The sequence below is a fragment of the Rhea americana genome, unplaced genomic scaffold, assembly GCF_003343005.1.
Source record: "Rhea americana isolate MKP2758 unplaced genomic scaffold, rheAme1 scaffold_374, whole genome shotgun sequence".
NCBI classification, from domain to species: Eukaryota; Metazoa; Chordata; class Aves; order Rheiformes; family Rheidae; genus Rhea; species Rhea americana.
Window position 1 is genome coordinate 495,028 of NW_028186506.1, and position 9,447 is coordinate 504,474.

At 64.0% G+C, this 9,447-nt stretch overlaps 2 protein-coding genes across 2 annotated transcripts; one reads left to right on the forward strand and one right to left on the reverse strand.

Annotated features, from left to right (window-relative positions):
* Positions 1-160: 160 nt before the first annotated feature.
* PRR15L (proline rich 15 like) lies at positions 161-3,474 on the forward strand. Its single transcript, XM_085313038.1, has 2 exons — positions 161-525; positions 1,964-3,474. The coding sequence occupies exon 2, from the start codon at positions 2,003-2,005 to the stop codon at positions 2,291-2,293; it is 291 nt and encodes a 96-aa protein (XP_085169164.1). The 5' UTR covers positions 161-525; positions 1,964-2,002; the 3' UTR covers positions 2,294-3,474.
* Positions 3,475-6,527: 3,053 nt separating this feature from the next.
* Positions 6,528-9,442, reverse strand: PNPO (pyridoxamine 5'-phosphate oxidase; the record flags this gene model as incomplete). The annotated part of the gene is made up of 6 exons (XM_085312993.1): positions 6,528-7,304; positions 7,549-7,619; positions 7,778-7,906; positions 8,259-8,312; positions 8,751-8,850; positions 9,222-9,442. Coding segments are annotated over 6 exons (741 nt in total), but the record flags the coding sequence as incomplete, so codon positions are not given.
* Between the last annotated feature and the right edge of the window lie 5 nt (positions 9,443-9,447).

A 9,447-nucleotide genomic window follows, 5' to 3' on the forward strand; every position in this document is an offset into this window, starting at 1 on the left:
CGGGCCCCGGCCCGGCCCGCGGGGCAGAGGGAGCCGGAGGGAGAAGCGGGAACCGGTTCCGCGAGGCTCCGGTTTCGCCTAATCCGCCACCTCCCCCAAAACACCGGTTCTACCGGGACCGACCGGGGCCCCTCCGTGCCGCCCTCCCCGGGCGGGGACCCCCGCGGGCGAAGCGCCTCCGCGGACCTGCCCCTGCCACCCCACGGGCGGCGGCAGCAAACCGGCGGCGGCCGCGGAAGCGGAGCTGCCCCCGGGGCCGGGAGCAGCCGTCGGGGCTCGGTTATGATTTCGCCCGTCATGAATATTCAGCGCCGGCCTGGCCCGGCCCCCGCTGTTTGCTCAGGCAGGAGCGGTTTGATCTCGGGTTAACCTTGACTCAGAGCAAACAGGGCAGCGACGGGCAGGCGGCACCTGCCCGCCCGCCCGCGCGCCTGGGACGGGGGCTGCGGCGCCCCGACCGTCCCGGCGGCCCCCGACCCACCCTCTGGGCCGGCCAGCCAAGCCGCCAGGGCTCTGGACACGCAGGTACGCCGCCGGGGTGCCCCCGGCCCGGAGAAGGACGCGGGAAACGCGAGCTGCCGGCTCGGTGCCTCCACGAACGGGTCCGGTTTGGGTCCGCAGAGCGAGGAGGGGGGGGAACCGAGGCCTGGGGCGGCCCTAACCCCAGTGCCGATCCGGGCAGCCCGGCTCTCGGGGGCAGGAAGCACCGTCTGCAGCCCAGCGCGTCTCGCCTTGGCTTTTAATGATCTCCAAGCTTTAGCTGTGCCCGGGGATGCCGGCGCTGCCCCCAGGGCCTGGGCTTGCTGTGAGCAACACGGGCACCGCTCTGCCGAAGATGCTCCCCGTGAGAGCGGGGCCCGTGTGTCCATAGGGATCAGCAGGGCAGGGGACACGGAAAGGGGTCCAGTCACTCGGATCTGCGGGGTCAGTCGCTGGCACCATGTGGGCACGGAGCCAGGTTGTCTCCTGCCACCAGGACAGGGATCAGAGCGCTGGAAATCCCCTCCCTCCCCGCACCCGGGGAAATGTTTAACTCCATGGTGGAGCGTCTGGGAGCTGCCTGCCCTGGAGCCACGCTCCGCACGAAGCCCTTTCCCAGCTGCGATGGCACAGTGACAGCAGCCGGGGCGCGGGCACTCCTTCCCTTCCCTTCCCTTCCCTTCCCTGCAGCAGGAGCAGGGCTGGGTGAGCAGAAAACAGCAACCTCCGGGCTGCAGCCTCGCCGCTGCCATGCAGGAGAACCTAGGTGACAACCAGGCAGGGAACCTGCGCACCTCCCCGSTTCCTGGTTCCCGTTCCTGTTTGCTCACAGGGCTCGTTGGGTGCAAGAGCATCATCTCCGCTGATACCTCTCGGGCCCTGCTGCCCCGAGCCCCGGTGCCGAACGAGAGCACGGCTGTAGAGGAAGCGGGAGGCAGCAGGCAGGAGTCCTGGTGGGGCCGTTCCCTGCACCAGGTACCCAAGAGAAGGCAGAGGTTGGAGCTACCTCGCTCAAGACGAGCGGCACGAACGCGTGCCGTGGGGCAGGACGCGGCGAAGCCCAGGGGCCCGGCAGCGGCGCTGGCCGGAGCAGCGGCACCGGGCTGCTGGCAGCGACCGGAGGTGCCAGCCTGCCTCGCAGCAAGCTGACACGGGCGCGAGGGGAGCCGTGGGTCCAAGGGACCAAGGGCGGATCTGGGCCGGTTCTGCTCGTGGCCAACGAGATCCCCAAACGATGAGAAGGAAACAGCTCAGAAACCTGGCTAGGGAAACGCTGCTGGGCTTCGTGCACACGGGGACTGTAAAAGAAAGCCTGTGTCCTGCCAAAATGGCCAGGGAGCTTGTCCCTTGTCCCTGCTCCATAGCACATCCCTGTAAGCTCTGGGGCCAGGGGGACCGTCAAAGAGGAACCACCCAARGAACGTGACTAAGAGGGAAAGCAAACCTGAAAAAGGCTCAAGTAACGTCTCCATCTTCCTTTTAGACCTGAGCTCTTTCTGGTGGCGGCYGTGGAGGGGCAGAGATGGCAGAGAACCACAGCTGGTGGAAGCTGACCTTCCTGAGGAAGCGCAAATCCATGCCCAAGGTGCTGTACGAGAGCCCGGATATCTATGCCAGCGAGACCCAGGAGGGTTCGGGCAGTGAAGAACCGCCTGACTTCGCTGCCCGCCTGGAGAAGATCGTGGATAAGAACAGCAAGGGCAAACACGTAAAGGTCTCCAACTCGGGCCGCTTCAAGGAGAAGAAGAAAGTGCGGGCCACACTGGCTGAGAACCCCAACCTCTGCGCAGCCGGCGAGCGGGAGGAGAAATGAGGCTGCAAGAAGGGTTGTGGAAGGGGGCAAAGACCCAGAGGACCGATGCCCTGGGTGGACGACGGACCAAGCGGGGCAGGGGCTTGCGCTGCAGGGCTGGCGCTTAGGAAGGAAAAAAGGACTTGGATATTATTTAAGGAAATAACAACCCTATTTAAACTCAGCCCCACGGGGTGATCGCTGCGGGCTCACAGCACTACAAGGGCAAATGGACAGGGCGGAGGGATGTGGCTTCTCGCGGCACAGGGAATCCCTGCRCTGGGAAAGAGGAGAAAGAGCCAGTTGCAGCAGGCAGCCGCACTGCAAGGGTCCGGGCTGGGGTACAGAGCCCAGGAGCGGCCAGGCAGGTGCCTGAGGCTGAAGCTGGGACTTTGCCTCCATGTCCCTGAGCAGAACAGATACAGGTGACARAGTCTCTAGGGCAGGACAGTCTAACTGGTTCATACTGGGATGAGGACACTAGTCTCAGCTTGGACACTTGCCGTGCACCATTGCAGCCCGTCGCTCCCCAGCTCTGCCTGGGTTCTCCCTTGAGCGCAACGGTTCCTCTCCTGCTTTTCACTTCTGCGGAGGTGCGACCCCCAGGAAACCCCCTGCTCGGCTCCAGACGAACGTCACTACTTTGGTGGCCATCCCCATACGCTCGGTGCTGCAGGGAGCACGCACAAGGTCACCGACACCACGGTCCTTCAGGGCAGTCGCACCCAGACCGGGCCCGTTTGCACTGATCTTCGCACCGCTGAATTCAGCCTGTTCCCAGGAGACGCCCCAGAGCCGACACTGCGCAACGTGCCGCTTCCCTCCCTTTGCGGGAATAACTGCGGCTGGCAAACGGCCCCAGGACCGCTCTGCTGCAGTGACTCCAGAGGGCTCTGCTCTCTGCCGTATTCCCACTCGGAATTGGCTTTCGGAGCAGGCTGCTAAGCTGGGAATCGCCCTCTGCTCCCAGAAAAGGTGATCGCTAACTGTGGCAGTGGAGACGGACCCAGCTCAGGAGGGCTGGAGGGAGCCACGAAGAAGGCTCGTCTCACAAGCCCCTGTTCTCATTCGTTTCTCAGAAGCCAAGTCTTTTGTAAGCTCTTGCTACTGTTCTTTGTTAATAAAGCAGGTCTGGAAACAAAGGGAGCTCAGTGCCTGCTCCACGCGGTCGCCTCGGGCACGGCGCAGATGGGAGAGCTTCGCTGGGGGAGACGGAGGAATTGCAGCTCGGCTCTCCCGCCCYGTCCCCGTGCCCCTCCCGGCCTGGKAGGGGACGGCGATGGCAGGCGGCGGGCACGCACCGCTCCCTGGCTTCGGTGGCACCTCGGTGAGCGGCCATCGTAGCGCCGAGCAGGACGACGGGGCCCGGAGCCGGCTGGTCCCGGAGCCGGCTCGGCCCCGGCTCAGCTCGCCTTGCGGGATCTACAGAAAAGCAGCAGCTTCAGAGCAGGCTGCAGCTCCGTAGCGCAGGGAGCGGTGCCAGGCAGGGAATCCCCGGCCCTGCCACAGCGTGCACGCACACCCCACGCGCGCTGACCCGGTGCTCTCCTCCCGCGCCCAGCGCTGCCTTCTCCTCCGGGCAGGAACCGGGCGCAGGAGGGCGCAGGCAGGGACGCGAGGGAGGGGGCTGTCACCCGCACCCCCAGCCCAGGCACAGCCTTGTGCCGGGAGCTCCCCCCGCTCTTTCTCAGGAGCGGGGAGCAGCCGCACCTGAAGTCAACAGGAAAAAAGCAGTGACTTTCCAGCTATTATAAAAGCCGGATTGTGCCAAGTGCAGCGATTCAAACCCCTCTTCCCTGGCGCAAACCCTTCGCCAGGGTAAGCGGCGGCCGCCGGGCTTCCCGGCAGCCCTCGCCCTGTTTGCTCACCAAACACCCGCGGGTTCACAACGTGCTCTTTGTCCCGCGCTGGCAACGCCGGAGGGTTCCTGCCCGAAAGGGAAGGGAGGAAGAGGGGGAGGAGGAGGAGAAAGTCGAGTGCTCTGAGCCATCCGACAACGAGGAAGTGCAGCAGGCGCCAAACTGCTYGTTTACAGCCCTCGTGATGGCATCTGGGCTCCGGCCGCGCTCCCGAAAGCCGCGGGGGTGCCGGAGGCGTGCGGCTGCGCGGACCCCCCCCGGGCTCGGCGGTGGGGCCGGGCTGCCCTCACCCACTGCAGCGGGTTACGGACGGAGCCGAACAAGCCCTGGAAAAGCCCCCAGCCCCTTGACGGGGCATCGCGCTGCAGGTCCCCGCGAGCTGCCCAGTCCCGAGGCCGCCTCTGAAACACCGCTCGAGCTGCCCCGGCACAGACTCTCCCGGCCGGTGCCAGCCCACGGCCGCCAACCCGGACCCCCACGCCGCAGCGCCAGTGCCCAGAGCCTCTCGGGGCCGCAGGGAAACCCTGCAAGGCCAGAGCTGCGGGGCAGAGGTCCAGGCTGGGGGCAGTTACCCTGGGCACGAAGGATTGTCACTGCACCGGCTTTTCCTCTTTTTCTCCCTCTGACAACAAAAAGTTTGGTTAAAGAGAAAACATTAACCACGGCCTTTCCCGCTGTGCGCTCCTGARGCGGTTCTCTGCTATCTAATTCCGTGGCTGAGCTCATACTCTTGCTTTTCTCCAGTGAGACACTAACTTGTGACCGYTACTGCCCTGCCAGCACTTAGCTGAAACAGCCAGGGGCTTCGGCAGCCACGGACAGGGAGAGAAGCGAGCACCCTCCGGCTTCCCTGATTGCAAACTCCGTTTCGATACGGGACTAAGCTAAAAAGACCACGGCTCAGCCCYCGCCTAGGCTGATTCAAGGTGACCGGCACGACTGCAGCAGAGGACAGGCCCAGCGCTCCGCTTTCTAGCTGAACCTCATGCCGTAATCTCGACGTGACGCCTCCCAGCGTCCCCACGTCGCCCCTCCTGTCTCACTCCAGGCCACGGAGCGCTAGGGCAGCTCTCAGCGAGGGACGAGTACAGCGGGGAGGGACCAAGGTCGCCGAGTGAGTCAGTGCGACAGCGGCACATCGGGCAGGCGAGGCCACCAGGGCCAGGGCAGCCGGCTCCCCAGAGCCGCCGAGCCACCTCGGCTGTTCAGGGTCTCCCCCCGTCGCTCCCTGCAGGGGTTTGCCATTCCTGCCGAGTTTGGCAGAGATTAGGTGGGTTCCCAGCTACGGGGTGCTGCAGGTGAAGGGCACAACAGCACAGGCCTTGATCCCGAGGAGAGCGAGCTAAGTCCAGGCACACTGAGCTAAGCCCATGCGGCTACCGATTTCGTTTGCCTCATGGACCCGGGCCATGCAAATCCAGCACAGCCAAGCTACCTCTTCCTACGTACYGGCAGAGACATGGAGCTGCCCTGGCCCCGTGCCACCCACCTGGGCCCGGCACGGCAGGGAAAGCACCGACGGGGCAGGAAAGGTGCTGTGTGCCAGGAGAGCCATCCTGCGCTGGGTGCTGGGGCAACCCCCTTCGACTCGCCCGGTGCTASCACCGTCCTAGACAAGAGGGGGTTGAGCAAAGCCTTTCCTGGACACGGCACTGGGATCCCAGATGCACAGAGGTGCAAAACTTCCCACAAAACCAGCGCTTGCCTCCCCTCCTCCCCACCCCACAGCGGGAGGTGCTGCCTCCGCTCGCCTCCCGGAGCGGCCGGCTGCGCCCTGGCAGGATACCCGGGTCCCGGRCCCAGCAAGGAGCCCAGCCCCGGAGGGGACCCCGCAGCGGGAGCGGAGCAGAGCCGAGGCGCTGCGTTCCTTGCCACATCAGAGGGGAGGGAACGRTCTTTGCCCGCTGCGAAGTACACACACGTGCCCGGGGCCTGCGCACATTAGGAGGATGCGGCAGGGAGGCAGCAGGGCATTTCTCGCTGCAAAGGACAGCCCCGATATCACGGGAGTAGAACAGGTCCGGGGACCCTTCGTGCCCAGCCTGGCAACTGCCGCAGCCAGCGAAGGCCAGAGTACAATCCTGTCCCGAAAACAAAAGATCGAGAGTGTAAATATGTGCACGGAGCTGGGGGAGGACAAAGGTTATCAGGGACCAGTTTCACTGGGACACAGCCCAAGAGAGCGAGCAAAGGGAGCCAGCGGCTCCCGCGAGGGTCCGCAGCGGCAGGCCGGGCCGCCAGCACCCTCTGCCGGGGTTTCCCGGGCCCGGATCCCCGTCCCCGCGCCAACGCGGGCGGCCGGCTCCCTCTGCCGGAGGGCGCAGCCCGGCCGTTCCCAGCGCCAGCTCCACGTGCGCACGTTAATATTAATATTAACCCAAACCCCAGCGCACAGCTCCGTTCCCATCGGGCTTTATTTTTTTAAACCAAGCTCATACACTTAGCCAGGGGAGGACAAAGAGCAGTGCCCAGGCCACAGGCACCAGTTTGCCGCCAGCCCCGCCAGTATACAACCAGGCTGAGGACTGGGGTCTCRCCGCCCTGCAGAGACAGGACGCGCCCGTGACAACGCACGCAGCCAGCCGCGAACACAGGGCAGCAGCGACATTAAAGCCACAATTAAATACGTTATTGCACAGAACGAGCAAATCGCATGATTCTAGCTAAAAAGAGTGAGACACRATATGGTCCCAGCAGCAGGGCATGACAGGGGGACAGATGGTTCCCTGACAGAGGATTTTCTGGGGTCTCTCAYGATACCTGCACAATCATTAACATGATTAATTAACTGCCAGCTGCACTGGGAGCTATTGCTCCCCTCGTGCTGGTGAAAGGAAGCCCACTTCAGGGAGATGAAGATCTTTGGGGCTGGACTCGACAAGAATTTCCCTAGGAACGGCAGAGCAAGGCCAACCTCATTCCCCAGGGCTTGGAGAGGGGCACGCAGGTACGATTGGCAAAGGTAACGTTCCCGATCGGGATAAAACATCTTGAGATCCCCGTAGCCTCACGGGGACAAACGCTCAAACACCCAGCCGCTCTCTCCCCGGTGCGTCATGTGTCCCAGGGGGGCTGAGCTGTCCCGTAGGCGCCGGAAGACGATACGGTCATGCAAGCGGTTGGTTTGGCCCTGCCAGAACTCCACCACGTCTGGCTGCAGGATGTAGCCCCCCCTGGGAGAGAAACACAGGCTGTTAAAGAGGCCCTGCAGGTGGCCCGGGACAGACCGTCCGCACGAGGACGGACCGGTGCAAGGCAGAGGGGGAGAAGCGTGAGATGGTTGCAGGGGGCAGGACACGAATGTCCTGGCCTCTCCGTGCCCCTAGGGCTGCCTCCAGCCAGAGGACGCGCTTCGGATTTTAAGAGACAGGCAAACCCTCACCCCCCCGATTAGCGATGACAGGACTCATGACTCACCAGTATGCCGGCTTCGGCACTGCTGTCTCCTTGTACCGCTCCTCCAACTCCGCGTTCTTCCTCCTTAAATACTGCAAGGGTAAGAGACCCGTGGTGAAGCCCCAGAGCACCCCAAGTATGGCAGCGAGGGAGCCTTCGGCCCTGCTGGTCCCCTCCACGCACAATTACTGGGGAACGCTCAGCCACGGGGAGGAACCGGCCCCAGTCCYGCTGTCCCGACACTCCTCACCTCCCTGTCCGGAATGACGGTGCTCTGCTGGCTCACAACAGCCCCAATCTGGCTGCTCTTGGGGCGGGAGTGGAAGTACTGCTCCGATTCCAGCTCTGACAGCCGCTTCACTGAGCCATCGATCCGCACCTATGTGGGCAGGGTCCGACAGGCTAGGGCTACCAGGCTCTGAAGAGCCACGTGAGCTCCCAAGAGAGGCATCGCTCTGTTCCCCAACTCTCCTTCCAGGAACAAGGACATTCCCCGTCCTGCCTCACCCACAGAGCTCTGCACTTCTGCCACCACACAAAGAGAGGAAGGGCAAAAGGGAGCCAGGACCCATYCAGTGTCCAAAACCCCCACCTGAATGCACAGGCCCCAAAATCCCACCCCGCATGGGTCAGCCATGGCCACCTAATGCTGTGCCAAAGAACTGATTTATTCCCTCTGCTGCCTCTCTGGTCCCCCAAGCACCCTGCCAGCACCAGGGGAAGCTACGCACCTGCCGGTTGAGGGGCTCCCAGTAAAATACGACCGAAGCAAAGGGATTAGATTCCTGATGCACAGAGCAGGGAGAGGGAAGGAAAGAAACAAGAGAGCATCAGCAAACAAGCAGCACTTCAGACTTTAAAATGTAGAAAAATCATCTAGTTTGCCTAAGCCAGGCCTGCCACGTGCTCTGGGCCTCAGAGCAAGGTAGGTCCAGCYGCGCAGTCCTGGCTCACGGTGGGAGGCAGAGCCTTGAGTGAAGCGTGGCCTAGCAGGGGCGCGTCCAGCCCACTCCAGGCACGGAGGCAGCCCCCGCCCTCGGCGCGGAGGGGGCTGGAAAGCTGCTGTCACCGCCTTCAGCCAAGTCTCCAGCACACACAGAGCGCTGCTGCACCGGTCCCCAGCAGCGCTCGCTCCTCAGCGCTGCTCCCGCCAGCGCGCGGCCCCACTGCAGCCCCCCAGGCTCTTCCACCYGGGGTCTGGAGGCTGCAGCAGCAGCACTCACCAGCTCCTTTCCCTTACGGCTCTCGTGGTTGGTGAAGAAGCGGAAGCCATCCTGCCCGAAGCCCTTCAGCAGCACCATGCGGGCCGAGGGCTTCCCATCCCTGCAGCATGAAGGATGCAACGCTGAGAGCRAGCACAGCCCAAATGTCACCCCAGGCCATGGGCAAGGGAACCCCCCGGCTGCTCAGCAGCAAATCCCACGGCGGTGGGGCAGCTTCGCCCCTTCAGCGCTCCCCTGTGACCCATCACCTGGGTGAAATGCATCTCGAGCCCAGGCCACCTGGACCTGCCATGGTCATGGGCAGCAGAGAAGCCAGTAAGACCAAAGCTGAAGGTGCTGCAGGCCATGGCCAGGCCAGCCTCCGGCAGCCYGGGCAGCACTGGGGCATCTCAGGGCACCTCCCAGTGCTTTAGAGAGGTGACAACGTGCCCCAGGCATCACGGACAGCCCTTGCGGAGCAGCCAGCCTCACCTGGTGCAGGTGGCCAAGCACATGGCATTGACCTCCCCGATGTCCGGGCACCGCGCGGCCTCCTCGAACCAGGCCCCGAACTGCTTGATGGGATCGCGGGAGGCCAGGTGCTGCTCCTCAAAGGCCTGGGGACACAACCAGCCACGGGGGGCGGACGGGGGGTCACCGTCGTCCCCAGGACACAGGGAGTGTGTCTGGGGGGGAAGTACCACCTCTGCCCTGGGGA